Source organism: Haemaphysalis longicornis, unplaced genomic scaffold (genome assembly GCF_048455015.1).
Source record: "Haemaphysalis longicornis isolate Haplotype H1 unplaced genomic scaffold, Haemaphysalis longicornis Haplotype H1 scaffold_3, whole genome shotgun sequence".
In the NCBI taxonomy this organism is placed as follows: domain Eukaryota; kingdom Metazoa; phylum Arthropoda; class Arachnida; order Ixodida; family Ixodidae; genus Haemaphysalis; species Haemaphysalis longicornis.
Window position 1 is genome coordinate 89,283,660 of NW_027526335.1, and position 22,660 is coordinate 89,306,319.

Here is a 22,660-nt window from a genome sequence, read left to right on the forward strand (position 1 = left end):
GACTTTGTACCAACGACCAACTCCAGGGTTTGTTGGGTGCACTTGGACGGCAAGCAGACGGAGCAAAATCCATTTATCACACGCAAAGCTGCGACAGGGAACGGAACCCCCTGAAATGTTAGAAGCAACTTTATCGTTTACCATACAGCATTGATTGATTGATTGATTGATTCATTATGGTGTTTAACGCCCCGACGCTTCTGGGTGATGAGGCGCGCCGTAGTGGAGGGCTCCGGGTTAATTTTGACCACCTGGGGATCTTTCACGAGCGCCGATACAATACAACATTACAATAACTTCTGGTTCCTTGTAGTCAATTTAAAATACCATATATTGTTTGGTCATTACAGCCGATTGGCATTAAACAATACCCTTTTCATCAGATTCATCTAATCTAACCTTTAAAATCACGGCGTTTTGTTTACTTTTTTTTTTTTTTTTTGAGGCCAACGCATTACACTGCCAAACGATATGAAAGGATAACTTTCTCCATCGCACACTGCTGGTCGATAGCAGGATAAGCAGGCAGCCAAATGTGGAAACGCAGCTCGAGATACGCGTGAACGCTGCATTTGGAAAATAGCTCAACCTGTTCACAACGCGGTCAAAGGAAAAGCTTCTAATCCTTTTGCGTTGCCACGGAATCTAAAGTATTACAATTACAAAACAGTTAATGCTGGTCGCGTAAAGCATTCGCGGTGCAAGCAGCGGTTTCACAAAGGTGGGCTCCGAGCGACAGGCCACATGCGCTGCGCAGAGTTAGGTCAATCATGATCACGATCATGATCAACCAATATTAACTCGCCCGAACGTCAACCCTTTTGCTCAACCTTCGAATAGTAATTTGACTGGTTGTGCGGTCGTGTTATTTTTCCGCCCAGGTATAATTTCGTTTCGTCAGTAACCGTCATAAGTCTAGTTAAGAAAGATTATATTGCATTGCAATGTCAACAGCGTAGCAATCGCCTCGTCGAAAGTCCATCGCGAGCACGGATCACCGTGACCCACATATGCTGTGCGCGCTCCGAATTCGACGCCCGCGCTTCCGTAAACATGACTAATCGGTGAACATAACAAGCACGGTGGCATTGAAAACACGTATTTACTCCCCGATATCGATTTCTATGTCAGTCGGTGCCATACCGGTACGTTTGCATCGCGGAACTGCGGAGCACCACCGGCACCACCACCACACTGCTACTGCTGCTCGCAACAGCCGGGGTCGGAATTCCCGCTCTGGCAGCAAATTAGGACCTAAAATCCGCCCGCATATGATGAAAACAAAACAGAACACACACACACAAGCACTGCAACCGCTAACTTAACGCCAAACCACTACGGTTCACTTGGTAATGCACGGGTACCGAGCAGACGCACGGAAAGAACGGAGCACTTAACAGCCCAGCGCGGAAGTTTCGGCGGGCGCCTCATAGACGGCGCTAGCGTCCGGTCAGAAAAAGCAAATGGCGGCGCCCATCTCTAGCAAGGAAAATGGTGTATAGGGAGAGTAGGTAGGGTTGAGCTTAGAGGAGTTCAGAGAGGCCGGAGGCTTCGACGAATTTGACGATGAGGGATGCTACTTTGAGGCGGGTGGAGTCCGGTCCATTTGGGAAGAGCACATCTTGAAGTGTGGAGTGTGGTAGTCTGAGTCTTCTCAGTGCGTTGATGAGAGAGGTGCGAGGGGCGTCAAGGTGAGGGCATTCGCAGAGAAGGTGTTGAATTGTCTCATTTGCGCCTTCGCATAGGTGGCACAAGGGGGAACCTGTCTTTTGTAGTGGATGCCTGCGTAAACAATGCGTGCGCAATAGTCTTATACAATCTACCCATCTAAGCCCGGTGTAATGTTCCTACTTGTCAACATTGTTGAAGAAGAACAAGACGTTACGCAAATATAAAACAACAGATTAATACAGAAGTGATATTTGCAGTGTTCCTTTATAGAAAATCATACATGCTTGATTATTGCGAAATTAAATACTTCATCAACTGCAGAAAGAATATTCACTCCGCCGTCGCCTGCTGGCGCCATTTCAAGAAATCAACCGGCAACAGTTACGAAAGGTTTCTTCTTGCAACGCACGTGGAGTAGGGAAACGCGGTTCTATCCAACGTTACTAGATTACGTTGGTTCTATCAACGTTGAAGTAGGGCGCCTCGATTCACGCGCGTCTTCGCCGTACGGCAGCATTGGCATCGAGACACCCGGTTTGGAGCAGTGGAACGAGGAAAATTTAAAATGATTTAAGCAAACCTTTGGCATCTTTACCTTGGGAAGAGCGCGACGCAAGAGGAACAAAATGGAGGAGAGCGGGAAGGCGAAGGGAGGCATTTACTTGGCAAAAGTCGATAAAGACTATCGTGTTTTGTTGACATTTGCAACGAAAGGAGCAGATACGCGGTCTATTTTATCCCAAGGTACTTTAAAGAAGGAACCTTCGACTTCGGTCACAACTAAAGTCCCTTCATTACGTCCACGGCGGTTATTTTCCTGGGCGGCGGCCGAATGTACAGGGTGGTACGGCGATAATTGTATCACTTTTAAAAAAAATTTCAGGAGGGAACCGGCACTCTAGATCTGCTCGCGCTCAAACTCCACACGAAGGTCGAATTTTGTGGTCTATTTTGTTTGACACTGGGAACAACGGCGGTACTTACCTGATTATTCTGAAAATAAATAAAAACGAATGGCGGCCGATTTGAACGTGCGAGCCAGTGTAAGCTGTTCTTGGAACGACGGCGCCACCTGGGGTATGCAGAGCGAAACGGACGATAGGGATTCATGCTCCTTCCACGGCAGGAAGTTAGGGGGTTAGGGTTAGGAGCCAAACGAAGTAGTTCGCGGGGGGAGTCTGCTCGGAGGTTCTGTCGGTGGTGATCACCGAACTACGTAAAAGAGAGTTGCCGCCTTTTATGCTATATTTATATCTCGAGGAAAGCTCTCCGCACAGGAACAACCAGAATAAAACGATGTCATAGCCCTGGACTCCAAATGGGCTTTTGACAACATCAGCCACACTAGCAGGCCTAAACCACATCAACTATAACAAGCAAATCCACGGCTCTTTGAAGGCGTCTATCTCCGGGTTAACAGCTACGATTACACACAGGTACGTCCGCAATCCTCAAAAAGGGCTCTGTGATATTAGCTTTATTTCCCGGGAAGGGCTATGTGGTATTGCCCCTTATGTTTGACATAGTCATGAATGGCTTATTCAGAATTAGAAGACATCCAGGACACCAGACATGTCAGGTGCGTGGATTGTATCACAATGGATAACCAAGAGATTGTTGGGGGTAAGGAAGCAACGTTACAGGCACCATCCACATGCGTCGAACAGTACGTACATCCTTGCATGCAGCCTCGAATACTTAACAGGAAAATCTGAAACACTTCTGAGTCTGGCGGCAAAAGCTGGGCAGAGCGGTTATCATGGATTTACATCTCTGCCTAAAATTACAGCGTGATGGCAAGCAGATACCAGAGAAACCAACGATATGAATACCAGAATTGTAGATATGATCAATTCCCCCCCCCCCCCCCCCCCCAACAAAGCATCAACGATATAAATGTAGCCTTGCCACAACGCAACCACGACACGTTTTAAAAGTGATCAAACGTGGCGCAAACCGACGCGTCAGAAGAATAGGACACCTGGTGTGCAGCTTTGTAGCGAGCTTGCACAATCACAGCATGAACCTCTACAAAGGACATGTCATAACGAAGGTGTACAAGACGCAACTACGGCTACCTACAGATGCACACATCGACAGAAAAGCTACGTTCTTGGGTGTCCATTTCAAGAACTCGGAGAAGCTAAGCTGGACGCACATGCTTTGAGGCTTGAGCAGACCCTGGCAGGTAGAACCCTCCTATGGAAGCTTGGTTACATTGAACAAATCACAGAAACGTAAAAGAAGAAAGAAGACTTATTTTCAGCAGACGGTGTTACAATATGCCTGCTGAAGGGGCAGGAGCTAAAGGCATTGAGCGCCTGATGAGGGCTCCCGACCTATGCAGTTCACAACAGAGGACACGTTTCAATCAAACACGCACGCTTAGCAATAACAAAAGGCACTGGTAATCTCAGACAAAATCTGCAGGCAGTTTTAGGTGACCCCAACACCCAAAAGCATAGACCCCAGCCTCTGTCAAGGAAGACAGTGCACTCCACACAATGCACGTCCTCCAGCAAAAACAGCACTGCGTACTCGTACACAGTGTGGGCATCATCCAATCCTTAATCTTTGACATTAGCATTAAGGAACAGAATAGAATAATAGAATAACGCGCCGTTGTTATTCTCACTGCTCTCGCGCAGCACCGAACTGCCCTGCCGAGAGACTGCCCACAACGGGTTCGAGAGCGAGCCACGTCTCGCCGCGAGTGTACGTTGTAAGTCACTTCACATGGAAGCGACACCTTTCATAGTACAGGGGTTTATTACGCGGACAACCACGATACAAACACTACACTGAACTACGCACCTAGCTCCTGGGGAATACACCCGTCAGCGTGTGCCCAGCCCGTAGTCGGGCAGCAGTTAGCGTCCGCCGGCGTTGGCCGGCCGCAACGCTGGAAGTGGGCTCTCTTGTGGCCGCTACACATTTCAAGCCACTGGAATCGACCAGGCGGCATCGGCGCTCGTCCGCTGACCTCAGACGGCGCGAGCCGTCACATCGCGGACGCGGGGGCAACCCACCAAGGAGTGGAATAAGCCCGCGGAGACTCGCCAGACATCCTTGATAAACGCACTGACGCAAATCAGGGCATTCGCAAATCGACACGGTGGGTGCCGTGACCCACGGAAGCGGGAAACAACGGCCATTGCAAGAAACGGCCAAAAGTGGCCGAAAGGCATTTACGTACCGTGCGATCGCTGCGCGTCCCAAGGGCGGTATCACAGAACAGGGAGGATTTTGCGGTCTCTCCGGGGAGTCTACTGCGCGCATCCCCCGTCGCCACCGTCGCCTCGTAGGGAGAGGAGGGAGTCGCGCGAGGATCGCCCTCGCCCCACCAAGGAGGAGGACGTCGCTAGCACCTCCTCGCCCCGATTGGCCAGGCTTGGCCCCCACAACTATAGTGCACAGAATACAACAGCCACACACAATTCCAGGAAACGATGCAAGGCTGTAGTCATCAACCCGGGCCAACGTGAGTTCGCCAGCAGCTTGTTCGGTCATACGTAGTACCACGACAAAAGCCAAAGAGCTAGTTGTCGCTCTTGCAGTGCTGGGTGGCTTAAAGCCTGGTCGATCACTCACTATAAGTTCTGACTCCAAAAAGGGTTGTCAACATTTTCGAAATGGCAGAGCAAGCCACCGCACACGTGTGCTCCTCGAGAAAAAAGATGGTATAGCTCAGCATCCTACCATCCAGCACGAGATCCTGAGGGCACGGGGTATGTGGGGATAGCAGGGAACACAGAGACGGACAAGGTAGCTGAAGGCTGTTCTGCAAACGGAGTGCCTGAAGAACCTAACCTCGACGAACCCTTGCCACTTCCTACAGAATGCTCCACCACACTCGCACATTACAGAGGAATCGAAAGAAGATACTCTCTGCCACATGAACCACTGATGAGGGCAGAAGAAGCCACTGACTGGAGACAGCTCCAGAAGGGCACATCCATTAACTTAAAACATACTAAGCAAAATGTGCAAGACTTTATATGTAGACATTGCGACAAAAAAAAAAGGCACTATATGCCCGAACATAACGGCTGCCCCCCCCCCCCTCCAAAAAAAACCCGACGCAGAGCAATGAATGACACTGGCGGCCAGCAGCCGCTGCGAAGATGAGCTTGGTTTGGAGCAGCAAAAAACGCAAGGCAGCAAAGGCTGTTAGAACCCTGGACTGAACGTACTGCCATCGCTGAACCTGTAGGGGTCTGAAGTATCAAAGCCGAAGACCTTGTTGGGGTAACACCCAATCCTGTAAAATGGAGTTCAATTAAATGTTTTCCAAACCTACGTCGGTCTGTTCTCTCAATGGTGAAACCCAGTGTTTTAGGGAGGTAAGAGCTCAATCGTTTCCATACCTTTTTTACAGATTACACAAGGCCTGTCCTGTAGTGAATACGTGCTCACACAGGTCCTTGTCCTTAGGCTGCCAGCACGGGCTTCAAAAAGAAATGCGCTCCCATTAGCACGTTATGATAAAATGTTTCCATCTTGATCCCTCATTAGCGTGCTACAAGGACAACTTTTTCATTTCCATCCTTTCCGCCCACCTAAAAACCTCCAATAGCCCGTTTGCTTCACTAATGTTGTATTTTGTTAATAGCTTCCTCCTTCTCTCCTGCCATTGAGTGCCCACACTTCCCATTTTTTGTCGTCCAAGTTTTTAAGCCTGCCCTCAAAGCGTATTTTAATTTGAGTTTCCCTGGCTTCAAAAGAGGCCCAGCCCATATCACGTTGCACTGTCTCATTCGTTATCTTATTACGAGCACCTGGTGCTAATTGGCCAACTGCCCCGTTTCTCCTTTAGCTGTGACAGGATTAGAGTAGCATTAAAAAAAATGCGAGTGTTGGCACCATTACTTCTTTTCACATTCCTTGTAATACTTGTTGTATCCCTAGAGCACCATACTTACTGAATTTCGACCTGCCTTCAAATTTTAAAAGTGTTCTTTGGGGGTATATAAGTAGCACCTTGTTTAGCAGAAGGATCGACATTTGGGCGAGTTGGTCTTGGCTGAACATCTCCGAATAACAGCGTAAAAACACAGACACTAGTGGAAGAGAATGACAGGACGAAGCTCCACTTTGTTTAGTCTTTGTTCTACTTTACTAATAGTATGACTACGTGCTGAATACTTACTAGCATGGCATTGGCTTTAACATGATGACCCCTATTTTCTGGAGGCTAAAATTTGGGCCCACATTAGTTGCTTCTTCACCAGAGCTGTCGGCCAGTTTCTGCAAGTCTTCCCCAGTATCTGTTAATATCATCATGACGTCCATGTACATCAGTCCAAGGATCTGTTCCTACATCAGGTAAGATAAGTCAAAGACTTAAGGTTGCTAAGCTGTTTTGGGAAGGTAAGTCAAAGCCAATTTTAACTTTCCTCCAACCGTGTTTCAAGTTGTTTAGCGTGAAGTGTTAACAGCAGTGGTGGAAGAGCGAAGACATCCCTATTTTAACCTTTTTTGAAGAACGTACAAACTCTGTGCCTCTGCACCTTACCTTACCATTTGCACGTTATCTTGATACGTTGCCTTGAGCTGCCCTATAGTCTGCATCAATACCCTCTTCCTCTAGAATATGCCACAGCAATTCTCTGTCATAATCTCCCTTTTGTCTAGGCACATTACCCACATAGGTCTTTCCCGAGCTGCTGGAGGCTCGGTACACTTGGTTGGCACAAAAATAGTGTCAACTGCCAACCTGGGCTTGCTTCCCAGACTTCCCGACTTTCCTGTTGTCTGGTCCTCGCGACACATTTTCCTCGAGGGAAATAAAGTGGCATACAGCACAGCCGGCGCTCAATAATTTGGAGCTATTTTCCAAGAGGGCAATGAACTACGACTGAAGCCACTGTTGAAATATTATCGTGAGACCTTATCACTCCATAGCAGAAACTGAAACAACTATTTTCTGCCAGCTACAGATTCCTACCCTTATGGCACTCTTCGACACGACATATATTCTACCCCACCTAGCACCCTGCATATCGTGATAAACCCCACACCTTGTTCCACATAGAATGGGAGTGCTCCCAAACCTCTCAGCTCTTCCGTATTCTCGACAGCAGTTACGAGTAGAGGGCAAGCCGGCTGACTGGTTACAACTCCCCACAACAGTGAGAGCTGGTGAACAGGGCCCAGACTGTCAGTGAGGACCTGGGTTTTCATGTCTAGGAAGGCGCCTTCCCTCACAGGGTGGCTGCCCTATCATCAGGCTCCGCTGGCTCTTTTCATTAAATGTTTATTTCAATCGATCAATCAGATGACATGCGCAAAAAAAAAACCTTTTTTACAGATGACTAGAGGTTGGGGGAGCGGGTACAGACTAGGTGGTGGAGGTGACAGAAGTCTAGCTAAACTTGGCTCGCTTGCGGGCGATGGCATCTTCAACTGCCTTCAGCTGCTTCAGAAGCTCTTCACGACGTGTAGCGGCTGGCTTCCGAACAGGGCGTGGTGGAGTGGGTGACTTCGGTGAGGCTGGCCTTTTCTTGGCCCCTAGCATGAAAGGCCCTTGGTCCCCACTGTTCTCGCCAGCAAGCTCTTCCTTTTTCGGCAAAGCCAACGGAAGTGTCTTTTTGATGAGGGTCAGCTTGATCTGGGGCCTCGGATTGAAACCCTGTGGTCCGAGCAGAGCTTCTCGGGCCTGCAGCTGGTCTCGCTTTTCTTCAAAGCCACACAGGTCTAAAGTGGGCTCCAGGGGCTCATGGCGACCCGGCATGACAACAGGAGGGGCCAATTCCGTGGCTGGAGGAGGTGGTGGTGCTGTCACCTTGGGGCCACCCTTCTGCAGGAAATCTTTTTCCACTCGCTTCTTGGAACCCTCGGGCATTTTTTTGGCTGGCGATGGGTTCCTTGCCTGGACCCGTTGTGTCTTAGCTGCTGACGCAGGAGCAGGCACCCGGTGGTGGACGGGTGAGCTTGAAGCCGATGAGATGGTGGTCAGGCTGGGACTTCGCGAGAGGCTTTGCGAGTGCGACCTCGATGGAGTGCGAGATGAACTCGACCTCGTAACACGACGCCGAGACATGCGAAGGGGGCTTGGAGTAGTGATGGGAGATGGTGAAGGCTTGTACGATTTTCGACGATGCAGTGCAGGAGACCTTCCCACAGCTGGGCCACCAGTGAAACGGCCTTTGCCAGCCTGCTTGGCGAGAACTTGGCTTGGATGAGCATAAGGCAGCGATCTCCGTGATGTGGGCTGATTGCCACGTGGCCTTCCAGTTGGCGCAGCAACCGCTGGTGACCGAGATCTGGATCGGCTGTCATAACTGGAATACGAGCTCTGAGAAGAAGAGCTGCGGGAATAACTGTACGAAGACGTTGAGGTCAGCGATGAAATTGACATTGAAGAGCAGCTTGAGGGAGACCTCCGGTTACGGCTTTTAGATCGACCGCGATGACCTGCTGGGGTTTTGGACCTCCTCCAAGGGTCTCGCCACTCGTCTGGCCGAGACCGAGCCATGGGTGGGGGCGGTGCGTTGGGAAAGCGCTCCTCATGCCAACGCAGATCCCTTTCAGGCCCACCCCAATGCGGCCGGAAGGGCCGTGGCCCATGTGGGTAGCCACTCCCATAAAACTCTTCCCTCCGGTCATCGCCCCTGCGACCCCCTCTGTAAGGACGAGGAAAGGCTGCGGGCGGCCCGAAAGGACGTACATAAGGGATAATGGCACCCTGGAATGGCAGGGGCACGGCATTCGTTTTATAGAAGTCATTCTCTTTGTCCCTCTCGTCTTGCGTTTGTGTTTGGTCATGGCAAGAAGGCACCAGGTTGAGTCGCTTCTCCTCAAAGTCAGGCTCTTGCTCCTTACGGCGCGAGGCCCGCTTCTTCAGTTCCTTGGCATGCTGAAGGCCCCTCTCCCAAGCAGACACTATGGGGGGCAGCCCTGAACCTCCTGGCCCCATGAAAGGCATGGGCGGTCCCAGAAATCTTAAAAAGTCTTGGGGTGGTGCTCCACTCCGCATGGCACCAACTGGTGCCCTTCCCGCTGGCGGTGGCATGTGGTGCTGCTGCTGTGGCTTCGGTTCAGAGGCAAACATGTTGTAATTGCCTCGGTCATTAATGCCTGGATGTATGAAGCGGCAGGATGAACCCCATGTGCACTGTCCCTTGTTGAAGAAGCGGCAGGTGCGTTGAGGCGCCGAGGACTTGTGTCCACACCCAGCACCGCTGCTGTCCTCAGGCCCTTCAGGAAGTTCCCCTTCTTCCAGGTCATCCTCCGCAGCCAACAACTCGGCAGCAGACAAGTCACTCACACCACTGATGTCGGACACCTCGCCGTCATCTTCGGCTTCTCCTTCCTCAAGCTTGTTTTCCTCTTCCTTGGTACCCTTGTCTGGCACGTCAAAAAGCGAGGTGGGGCTTGGTGACTCTGGTGGCGCATTGGCTTCAAAATCCAAATCTCTTTCCGGCGAGTCCACAGAGAGGCTGCTGGGGCACTTCTGTGTCATGGTGAAAGCAGAGTGTGCTCCCAGTACATATCCGCCGATGTCCTTGCTTGAGTGCGGCTGCGGTGTTGGCTCGGCGCCTTGAAGAGCGCCCCCTTCCTCGTTCCCAACAACACCCTCATTGCAGCCTTCACGAGGGTGGCCTGGTGCAACAGCATCAGGTTCCTCCTCTGCTGCATCTTCGCTAGTTTTTGCGGCCACTGTATCGGCTTCTTCGGGCGCTTTGTCTGGCCCTTCAGCTAAATCTGGCCCTACTACGCGTCCAGCGTTAGATGCTTCGTCATCCCTTCCATCACTGCTATCTACTGCAGGCTCCTGGTGCTTCTCCATCGAAGTCACGTTGTGCTACTTGCTCGAAAGTTCTCACAGGATATATTCCTGCAGTCTTAGCCCTGCTCTTACCCTCCACCCAGACCAAAGGCCTAAGTGCCGAGCTGCACCGCCAGGCGTTCCCTCCACGCGGCGATAAGGCCCCGATAGTCCCAAGTGTCACCGACGCTTAACCAGCCAGAACAGAAAAACTCACGAAAGATTGAAGCAGCGCTGCATCAACAATGGCAGTAAAATTCGTTCCAGGATAATCAGCACGTCTTTGGCAGGCATAGAAGCTGATTGCTCAGAATCGAACACTCGAGCACATGGCCGGACAGAAGACATCCAGACTCCAGACCATAGGAGCTGTTGGGATTACTTGATAGGAAAATTTTTACAGTTTATTTTCGGAATGAAGTCGACATAATTAACTCTTATTTCAGAGACAGCTAGCGTGTTGCGTCTTCGAGTGATTACGTAAAAAACACAAAAAAGCTTGACTTTAGAAAAAGCCCAACGAAAAATCAACACAATCCAAATTCAAAGTTCGTTAGCAAGCCATTATCGTATGCGGCAAAAGCAGCGAAGTGGTTGTCCTGAGTAGAGAATCCTGAGTCTCCTTTTTGAGCCGGTCTTTGGTTGTATTGTCAAAATTCGCTCTCCGCTCAAGATGGGAAGCTGGCAGCTTGAAGTCTTCAAGATGACCATATACATGGCATTTCCGGTGGCGCTTTTCTACGCCTTCAACCAACCGCAGTTCTTCGAAGAATGGGTGGTGAAGAAAAAGCGCGAGTGCTTCCCGGCAGCGGACGCCGAGGCGGACCGGCAGCTCAGGGACTGCATCGAGTCGAACAAGGCGAAAAAAAGGGAGCAGCTGGTGAAGGAACTGGCGGCCGTCTCCGGTAGCGGTCACGCCGCTAGCGGCAGGTAGCGTCGCTCGGCCGCTGTGTGCGCAAGTTGTAGTAGCCCCATGGGATGTGTGCGATTCGCCGAGTGCCGTTTAGTGAACTCCCTTTCGTGTCTGACCAGCAGTGTGTTGTCGTTCTCGCCGCGGCCGTTTCGTCCGCCGCCTGGGCACCATGTTGCGCTAGTAATCGATTTGCCCTCTGCGTCCATGTTCCTGCTCTAATAGAAATGTGATTGAAATCTGGTTATATTCAGCATCCTCTTCAAATGGCTTGCCAAAGGCGGTGGGGTAGGCTGGATATTACGCTGCACAGGGCATTTTTTTGTTGTTGTTATATAGCGATCTATATTGTCATTTGGAAAACATGTTGGCCCACTACACGTGATTTGTGTGCGAAACGCGCACCCCAAAAAACGTCTAGATCGTCGTTTTCACACGCCCTAATTTTTATTTCACTTATAGACGTATGACTGGGGTGTACCTACTCTGTAGTCCTGAAAGATTAGGATTAAAGTGTTGCAAAAAAGATCTCATGGGGATCACGTTGTCGTAAACTGTAGCTTCAACCGAATTCTGACACCGCACTCTGCAAAAAGTTTTGCCTGCTGTGGTGACGTGTTGACGTGCTATAATGGTGCAGGTTAAAAATTTGAGCCATTAAATTAATCATTATTGTTATAGAAATGATTGCTGCCTGAACCAGGGATTTTTCGTGATCAATAAGCACATTCGCTGCTTGTAATTACTGAGACAGGATACCTGTTGCCTTGACATTAATACTGAAGTTTTTCTCTTGCCCTTGCCATCACTTTGGCACATGGCCACCAGTAGACCAAAATGTTTTGTAGTAACGACACTGTTTTGTACTGGTAAGCTACCTGGTCCAAAACAACCTGCAAACCGCGAAATAGCTTTGGGTTATTGATTCTCTAGTTGAAACTGTCGAGGCTCCCACTGCAGTTTTCCAAACAACATTGCCAGTGTAGGTTTTGTGTACCCTATTTCCACAAGGATTTCCACCTGCCCGGTTTTTGCAACTGCAAAAACCGGGCAGGTGGCACGTGGCACCTGCCCGACCGGTTTTTCCAACTGCGGGCCGGTTGCTGGTCCGTACTTAAAACAGGCAATCATATTGGCCGATTTTTTGGCCATCATGCTGTGATTTCTTTTCGCTTTATAAGCATCAATTCGGCAACTACGACGATAAATACATGTCGACAAGCAAGCACACAACAAAAAATATGCCGCCGCCGTGGCCAGGTGGCATAGTATTGCAAGTGCACAGTATTGCACGCGTGTGTATATAGGAATAGTCCCTTTCAATACAAACGTTAGTTAGATTTTTCTCTAGGAAAATGCTACAGTAAACTGCATTGCATATGTCAAGAAAACATGACATCTTTTTTTCAACTCAAATTCAACCTTCTATATACCACGCCCCCCGCCCACCATAAGGGCTGGTTTTTCTAGCGGGGAAAGGTGGCAACCCTAATTTCCACTTTATTTGTGCTGATCAACATCTCTGTGCTTTAGTGTTCCTGTACAGTAGCCCTCCTCCACCCTCTTTCTGTGTCTTCTTGTCCCATTTGCGATAAAAGTGTTGTGCTAAAAACTGTGGGGCATATTTTGTTTCTGTGTCCTTTATACAGAGAAGAGAGCTGAGGGCCTTTATAGGCCCCTTCCAATGCTAAAGCTTTGTCGGCTGGTTGTCTTATGGTTCCATCTAGAGGCAGGAACTTCCGTTCTCTCACTTTGAAGTTTCTTTCTTGCACAGCACTGGTCTTGACTTGACTTTGACTTGACTTTGGTCTTGACTTTGGCGATGTTATGTCACTTCTGTTTATTCTTTTCTCATAGTTTACCCTCTCACCTCGACCTCGCCACCTTGGCATCCTCTCGAGGAAGATTTTATGACCTTGTATTCGGAAAAGCATAGCAGCACCCACTTTCCTTTTTTTGTTTTTAAATGGTAAGGAAAGAATATTATAAAACCAAGATTGCAGTAAACATGATGTATTGTTTTAATCTAGTGGCCTGCATTGTTGCTGTAACGGTAGTGTTAAAACATAACCGGTAATACCCTTGTCACATGCAAATCTAATGACATCCACAACGAATAGCATTAGCTATTAATGACATTAGGTTAGGCCGTGCAGGCCTTCATGGTGAACGAAACATCATTCAACAATGATAGGAGTGACAATTAGCAAACTTGTAGAATTTCAAGATAATATTGCAAACTTTTTTAATTTTTAATTTTTTTAAACCAGAGCAAATTCTCCCTTTTCTTAAATTAAAAAAGAAAACAATCTATGACTGTTCTAGGAGACATCAAGTTTGTATCTGGGAAGATGCAAACATGGTGGAGCTTTGCAAAGTTGTTTTTTTCCTTTTTCATGTAAATACAACATGCAAGGAGAAATATCGACTTACTGATAGAATCTAGGGTGCCTTTGGTTTATTATTGAACTTTCTGGTTTAGATGGGCCATTGGTGTCGAGGCTACTCATACGGTTCAAAAGCTAATGCAAATGTGTTTTCTGAACTCATTTGATCACTAAATGTTTTGTGTATTGTATGCTATTCAATGTTCCTGTGTAGCATCAAACTAATGGTTATGTAATTCACCCTAAATGTCATTAGATTTGCCATGTGGCAGGTGTATAATATTTTTCTTTTTTAACTGAAGAACCATTCCACTCCATGAAGACTGATGGTCAGTCAACACCGCAAATGATTGATCCAAGAGGTGCATGAATGCACTGGGCCTGTTCACTCGTTCATTTTGAAATGCATGTGATAATGTCTGTGATCACTCTGGTATACTACACTGAATGGCTTGGTTACAACTTAGAGAGACGTTTTGGTAAAGTTAAGTCTACACATCATATGTACAGTGGTTGGGTGAACGAATCACAGTACTGTTGTTCTAACTCTTCCAACATGAACGGGCTGAACCACTTGTCTGGTTTGAATTCATCAACATCCCAGTAACCGATGGCCATCACGGGAGTGTGTTATACCTGGTGCTTGATTCTCTGGTCACTTTTTCCACAGCATCTGGTCTCGATCACATTGCCTTCTCTGTTCCCTTCGTCGCTCTTCATACGCGTGCTGCTCTTCAGGAGTCCCAACTACATATGCATGGCCTTCCCATAGCGTTTACTGTAGAGTACAAATGGAATACCCCATGCACTGCTCTTACGGGATCATACTAAAAGTGGATGGCATTCCTAGCCTGGTGCTTAGACCCTTTGTTAACTCTTGATCAATGTCCACAGGTGTAGGTATGTTGTATAGGTGGGTATGTGCCAAGAGCTGGTTTTCTTTTAACTTGTGGCCAATCCCCCGCAAGTGTGTGTTGTGTAAGCAAGCATGTGCCAGGCGTGGGTTTTCATTTTCAGACATGAAAAATCCTGCCATCCTGACACATTACCAGAACCGGCATGCCCCACTGTTGGGGTGTGTGTGGCACTTATCCTGATGTGAAACACACCTACTGGACTTGTCCTTGCTCGGGTCAATCACCCCGCTTTCTACATTCACACCTTTTACCACCCCACATTCCATACATCGGAAAGAGCTGGGTACTCCTCCATCAGATTTTCACCCAATCCTCCTTTCTTGTCTCACACTTCACATTCATTGCCCACATGTGGGGTTGTGAATCCTGCGTTTCGGCACCTTCCCAACTCTCTCTCTCTGTCTATGTGTGCAATGTGCACTTTTACGTGGATAAGCTATCTCTCTCTCTTCCAAGTAGATGCATTTGTCCAGAAGTCCTACAAAAAAATTGCACTAAGTATTTTGCCTTACCACAACGTCCAACCACTTTAAGCTTGGCCTTCACAACACAGTCACAGAAGTACTCAAATACAAGACGTCAGCCAACTCGTCCATCCCTCCCTCACTCCTACGTGTTGAATGGTCCTTGTACGGTATATTTCCATTGACCCCTCACAGTGCATACCTCCACATGTCTGCTAAAAAAATCTCTCTCTTCCCCTACACCACCACGTGCACCCCACATACAAGTGTGGGTAGAAGGAAGACAAGCACAAGTGCAACAATGCAGATACCAGGTGCACGGATTCTGCTGCAGCCTATCCCCACCAACCGGCCCAAGCACTCGCCGTATCCTCAACTCCCATGGATCACTTCGAACAGCCGGCTCTCTTTCTTGTGCCTCTGCGGCCACTGCTGAAGAAACCACCATTATTCTCGCAGCCACCACAGCCCCAGGCGGATACATCACCAGCAAGCATGCCATTACTACCCCACAGGCCCCATATCCTTCCCCGCCATCAAGCTTCTTCAATCAGTTGCAGCCCTCCCCTACATCGAAATCATTTTGACTCTAGAACACGCCTGCTTCCGAGGGAGTGAGGTGGCTTAGGCCACTTCCCGTGACATCATTTGTCAGGTACTCGCGTCAAGGGTGGACGACTACGCCATACTTCCTCTTGTCAAACCTCTTTAGCTACGCTGAAATTCTGTACCGCTGCCAACACAACCGCCTCGTACAATCCCTCGTATCACTAGTCTCTAAGTGCTCGTGACACTCGCCTTTGTTGCAGACTCCGAAACGCCAGTTAGTTTGTCCATGCCACATATCTCCCACTCAATACCACAACTGGCCCTTTTGTCATACTCCCTGCACCACATACCACTTCTTGTGGGAATGACTCTACCACCCAACGCCCCTCCCATCATCCTCCTAGGTGCTGGAGTGCAAACTGACCAGCTCACAGCCTGAAGTTCAAGAACATACCTTTATACACAAGCCTGAGCAGTGGCGGGCGACTTTCTGGACTGATTAGAGGACACCCACCATTCTTTTCTTTTGTTCTTCGGCTCCGATGCTTGTTTTTTTCACTCACTCAGTCTCTCCTGGTACCCAAGCGGCATATTTTGAAACTTTGATAGGTGTTATCTTTTAAATCGAAGCTTTAGTGTCCTCACTGATGCCGTTATACGCCCACACACCCTGCAGGAAAGCCAACTTTCTCTAATGATGATGAATGATCGGGGGTGACATGAAAGAAAAAAACGCTTCCGATGGCCAGAATAGAACCTGGGTCCCTCGCGTTATGAAGCCGGCTGTTGTATGGTCAACCTCCAAGTTCGTGTGGCATCTGCAGGAACATCGTGCGCAATGCGAATGAACTGGCAGCGCGAGAGATTTCTAGAACAGTGCACTCCTGGAACAAACTGGTGATGCGGAGCTCCTGGGTCTGCCTCTTGCTGATAGCGTACACCTGTGACTGTCCTTAAAACATGCTGTCGGAAGCTGAGTGAAATCATCACAAGGAACCCAGCCTGCAAGGACCACGGTAAACTGGACAACAACACCCAGCAAGCCAGGACGCACCGCCGCAACACTGTGCAGAGTTAGGCCTTGCCAGCTGTTGCCTCTATCAAGGGGAGTGGCTGTAGAGCCACGGAATAGAGGCCACCCCGACCAAGAGAAACACCGTCAGTTGCTTTTTCAAGTATGTTGTTTATTGTTCAGCCTCCCGATCCCTTTTGCTTTTCTTCACCCAACGAGTGGTCCAAATGGCGGAGAAGGTTTGAACGCTTCTACATGACGTCGGGCCTGAGCACAAAGCTGGAAGAACACCAAGTAGATGCCTTGCTCTACATCATGGGGGACAAGGCTGAAGACATCTTTAGCACATTTGAGCTCGTCCCAGACAAACAAAGAAATTTAATGTCATGATAGACCGCTTTGAGAAATATTTCATTCCTCACTGCAACGGGATTTACGCGCGAGCACACTTCAACGTGCGGGTGCAAGAAGAAGAGGAGTGTGCCGAAGACTTTACGACAGCACTTCACGCACTGTCCCAGCATTGTGAGCACAGCAGCTTTCAGGAGCAGCAGGTCCGTGACCGATTAGTAGTGGGTATTTGTGACAAGAAGTTGTCTGCCAGGCTACAGCTCGACCCCGACCGAACACTGCAGAAAGCCCTGGAATCAGCACGGCAGCTGGAGACAGTCGGGCAACAGCAGGCAGAGCTTCACCCCGACCTGACAGCCATCAACAAGGTGGGCTCTGCACATCGTGCAGAGCAGCAAGACGCACGCAAACCACCTTCTGACTTGAGTCAAGGGAGACCGATGGCTAATATGTCTCTGGTCCTTAAGTCTTGCCATTGGTGTGGTAGAGGTTCGCACCCACGATCTATCTGCCCAGAAAACGACGTAAAATGCTACTTGTGTCTCAAAAAGGGACACTTTTCATCTGTATGCCTCTCCAAAAGGGTGTACATTGCTCAAGGCGCCCACCACGAAGCTAAGTGTGTGCGTTTCTTGGCACCGTGAGTTCACCTGGCATCCACAACTAGGAAGCTACCATCATGGTACAAGGACAACCTTTGAAATTTAAAACTGTCACGGGTGCAGATGAAACTGTACTCTCTCCAGAAGCCTTCAAACGGCTTCAACATCGTCCTGTTTTGGCCAAGTCTCAACAGAAGCTCCACGTGCCAGATGGATGGTCGTTGTCTGTACGGGGAGTAGCACGACTGCAACTAGCGTTCTGAGATCAACAGACCGCCAAAGATGTCTACGTTCTTGATGAAGTGCATTACCCTCTCCACAAGAACCCAGGAAAAAAGCTGCAGCTGATCACCTGCCTCAACTCTGTTCGCCACACGGTGAACCCTAAAAAAAGAGTTTGTGTCACTTTTCACTGGCCTAGGCACTCTGCCAGGAGAGTACGTCATTAGCCTTCAAGGTGGAGCGACGCTGTTTGCACTGTGCTCACCCCGACGCATTTCGATTCCCGTTTACGAGAAGACCAAAAAGGAACTGGAACGGATGGAGCAAACAGGCATCATTTCTCGAGTGGACGAGCCAACACAGTGGTGCGCTCCGATTGTTCCGGTGGACCGTGGTGAAGCCCACAAGAGCCATACGTGCATGTGTGGACTTCACAGAGCTCAACCGCTTTGTGCTGAGGGGATGGCATCCGATTCCTTCTGTTGAGCACACTTTAAGACTTCTCTCTGCAGCAAGAATTTTTTCAAAACTGGATGCCAATTCCGGCTTCTGGCAGATTAAGCTCGCTGAATCAAGCAGGAAGCTAACGACATTCATCACACCATTTGGAAGGTTTCACTTCAATCGCCCCCTATTTGGCATTGCCTCAGCCCCTGAGATATTTCAGAAAGATGAACACCATCTTCGAAGGAATACAACAGGTCTCTTGCCACATGGATGAAATTCTCGTTTGGGGAGCTACCACAGAGGAGCACAACGATACCCTTTGCACAGTTCTACGATGCCTCGCCCAAGCAGGAGTCATGCTCAATGAGGCCAAGTGCGTGTTCAACGTCTGGGAGCTCGTCTACTTGGGGCACAAAATCGGCCAGAAGGCGTTCGACTGGATGAAGCCAAAACCAAGGCAATCACAAAGGTGACAGCCACGACGAACAGGACGGAGTTGCGAAGAGTACTAGAGTGACCCAGAATTTCACGGGACACCGAAGAAATTGTAAAGCATTGTCATAAATGCGCCGAAACCATCCTCTACAGGAAAATGCTGCTCAAACCAACACCATTTCCAGAAAGACCCCGGCAGCGAATAGCAATGGACCTTTACTTCCAACACAACAAGTGGTGGCTGATCATCACAGATTATTACTCTATTACTCCAGATATCCGGAGATCCCACGTCTTGATCAGCTATCGGCAGCGAAGGTAATGACCAGCTGCAGGTCAATCTTTGCTCGCCATGTTGTTGTGACAGACCTGAAGTTGTTGTGATAGACAACAACTCACTTCCTCAGGGTTCCCTTTGTCAGAATTCGCCACATTTGCTCGTGAATACGGGTTTCAGCACGTCGCCTCAAGTCCTCACTACACTCAGAGTAATGGAATGTGAGAATCAGTAGTGAAGATCATTAAGACGTCGACTTCGAAGACTAGAAACATTACACCACTCTTCTTGCTTACCGGACAACACCACTGAGAAATGGCTACAGTCCGGCCCAGCTACTGATGGGACGCCACTTGCGTACTAAGCTGCCCATAGCGTCCAAGCTGCTGGTTCCTGAGCTGCCCGGTGTCTGAGCTGTCCAAAAGTTTGAACAAGCGGACAAGGAATGCCAATGTAAAGTGCATGATCGACGCCATGGAATGCGAGACCTGCCTAACCTTTTCGACGGAGAGGATGTGTGGATCGCAGACCTTAAGAAAAGGGGGGCACTGGTACAAGCTGCAGCTTAGCCCAGATTGTACATCGTCGACACGAAAAATGGTGCTGTGCATAGGAATCGAACCCACCTTGTTCCTCCTCCTCTCCCTCAAGATGACCGTGCGTCAACACAAGAAGCACAAGGAGCTTCACTGAAGATGGAACCACTAGAGAGGAAGGTGTAACAGGATGCCACGATACATCACATAGCCATAGCTGCTGTGGACGCTGTGTCATTCGGCTGAAGAAGTATATGGCCTGAACCTCCCTCGCTCGTTTATTTCGGAGGAAACTGTTGTATGGTCAACCTCCAAGGTTGTATGGCATCTGCAGCAACATTTCTCACAATGCGCGTGAACTGGCAGCCCGAGAGATTTCTAGAAGAGTTCGCTCCTAGAATAAACTGGTGACGCGAAGCTCCCAGGTCTGCCTCCTGCTTATGGCGTACACCTGTGGCCATCCTTAGAACACCGGTGTCAATCCGATTGCTCCGTTTCGACATGGTTGAAGCAAACGCCAAGCAGCAGGTATCAATTCGCACCGTACACCCCAAACCCAGACATTGGGCCTACGGAGTGCACATTCGAGAGTTGCTGTAGGTCTTCTAGAAAAGTGGTGTGTACCTCCAGAGTCGCACACACTCGCAGTGCGAGATTGGCCAACCAAAGAATACATCACGAGAAAGCTTTGCGTTCAACCATCATCGTCATTAGACGGAGGAGTGCATGATTTTTTTTTACTTTTCCTTCTGCTGTGAAGGGCTTATAATGCCCCCACATGATAAAGTGCAGTTGACCCGAGGCAAGCCTACAATATTGCATTGTTGGTGAAGGCACAGTAGGGTGGCAGTGATTCATTAGTACAGTGGAGAATGTGACAAAACCTGAAAGCCATTCAAGAACTGCTTCCCAGAACTCGCCAGAGACACATGGCTTGTGGACTCTTGAAGTCAGCATAAAATGCTGCATGCTTGAATGTGTCAAAGCTGAAAATGAGTTGATGCAGCTCCAAGAAAACACAGAGATGAAGGCAAAGTTTACCACTCTGAGCTTCAAGGAATTTTCGTTGGAAACTGCATTAATTTGTTCCCCCGTCCACATGAGATAGCTGTAACATTTTTGTTGGTTTCCTACGACGTATGCACGTAAGCATGCTTTTCCAGGCTTGCATGCTTGGAAAGCAGATACTAGTGTCACCAAATAAAGGCCTAAATGTCGTGTTTAGTGGCTCTAGCAGATACCAAAACAGGTTGAATGTGGTTGCAGATATGCAACTCTGTTTAATAAGCACGACTTTGCCACGAATTGACGAAATGTTTGATTGAAACAAAGTGATGTGGGGCGGCTGCTTTTGTGATGGAGGCGAAAAGCAAGAACGCCTGTGTGTACGAGATTTCGGCGCACACTAATGGTTCCCAGGCGGTCAAAATTAATCCAGAGCCCTCCACTATGGTGCGCCTCGTCGCCTCCATTGCGTCGGCGCATTAGATCCTACAATCAATCGAAACAAAGTTTTGTGGCAGTTTTGCATATAAGGGACATGTTTCAGGCTCCAGTTGGGTTGATTTGCTTAGGCATCCCCCCGCCTTTCCTGCTAGAGTTCCCCATTGCATCTGCCGGTCCACAAGGGGTCCCACACGCCCACGATCGAGAACCACAGTGCTACACATATGCAGGCAATGCTCCAAGGTGTGTGGTGCATCACTCACAAACCCAAGACTACTACAATTTTTATCTTGCTTGCTATGAATTAATTTTTTCTGTGATTTATAGTGTAGCTCTCTATACAGATGGCCGACCCACAAGCTCTCTCGTGACTTTTCCTTCTTAAAATTTATAAAAATGATTTAATTCTAAATTCTTCGTGCTACCAGCACCACCCTCTTTCCCCTTGCTGCAGTCATTTTTTTTTTATTTGACAATGCTCTCCTTCAATTTGCAGTTGCTCATATGCTTCTGTCATAATTCTGTCTTCCCGGCTCCTTTGGCATACTTGTGTACTGGCTGTGTATTAACCAATCATGGCTTGCTAGCTTCCGGTGTTTTATTTGATCAATGATTTCAAATCACTTTCGCTCCTCTTCATACCTGCTCAAACACCGCCTTATCAGTACACTGCCTTTCCCTTCTCTTTAAATTAAAACGTGCGAATTCAGCCCTGCCCCTGTGATTTCCAGCTGTCCCTATGTGACCCAAGTTATGGTGCAGCAGCACAGCTGCTCCTCACATGCTTTGGTGCATTTCTGATCAGTTGGGTGATGGACCACAGAACACATTCTCTTCGTACACCATGCACGTATACTTCTCTATAAACAATGCCTGTAACAACTGTTCCACACATAAAGCTGAGAGTCAAAGAGAGAGAGAGAGAAAGGAAGCACTGGGCCACTGAGAAGCAAAAGAATCAATTGCCAGAGCTGAAACGTAAATCTGATGGTTGCAGGGCATTTTTTCGGTAACAGCATTCATCAGCATATGCTCAAATTATCCCCAGAGGCTGTAGCGACGGCCATTAATGCCCAAAATTTTGCAGTTCGTTGCCACGTTACAAGCTTTGTCCGGAGTTGGCAGGAGGAGGTGTTTCGTGCAATTTTTTGGCAAATGTACTCTGAAACAAAGCAACTGCACTTTGCTAGCCCAAAAAACTAATTATTCTACAAAAGATTGTAAGGTTTCTATTGAAAATTTCTTCAAATGTTCTTTCTTTCTTTCACACACAAAAAAAGGGCAGCTTCATAGCCGCCGCAGCCACTAAAGCTCAAGACTTTCTCACCATTGTTATGGATTCTCAAGCTGCCTATCACCATTACGTCGCCAGCCACATTGCACACTTAGCCCTCTGCATCCTACAGTCCAACGCCAACGCCCCACACCTCTCAATTCTCTGGACATCGGGATATGAGTCTTTGGGGGAGAATGAGGTTGCTCATGCTATTGCCCGTGTGCATATCTACCGGGAATTATTCTCAAGCACCTTGCCATCACCGTCGGGAGACCATGCCGTGTCTCAGACATATAAAGACTATTGCTATTGCCTCGAATGCCACACTCTACCATTGCCCCACAACAAACTAACCAAAGAAGCCATCGCATACCGCCACCTTCAGATG

General features: G+C 48.6%; 2 protein-coding genes across 2 annotated transcripts; one reads left to right on the forward strand and one right to left on the reverse strand.

Moving 5' to 3' along the window:
* Window positions 1-7,907: 7,907 nt before the first annotated feature.
* On the reverse strand, window positions 7,908-10,789 carry LOC144174819 (uncharacterized). The gene has a single exon (XM_077703726.1). It carries the CDS (start codon window positions 10,460-10,462, stop codon window positions 8,036-8,038), a length of 2,427 nt encoding a protein of 808 aa, XP_077559852.1. The 5' UTR covers window positions 10,463-10,789; the 3' UTR covers window positions 7,908-8,035.
* Window positions 10,790-10,975: 186 nt separating this feature from the next.
* LOC144174820 (protein PET100 homolog, mitochondrial) lies at window positions 10,976-11,879 on the forward strand. Its single transcript, XM_077703727.1, has one exon. The coding sequence runs from the start codon at window positions 11,115-11,117 to the stop codon at window positions 11,373-11,375; it is 261 nt and encodes an 86-aa protein (XP_077559853.1). The 5' UTR covers window positions 10,976-11,114; the 3' UTR covers window positions 11,376-11,879.
* Window positions 11,880-22,660: the final 10,781 nt, after the last annotated feature.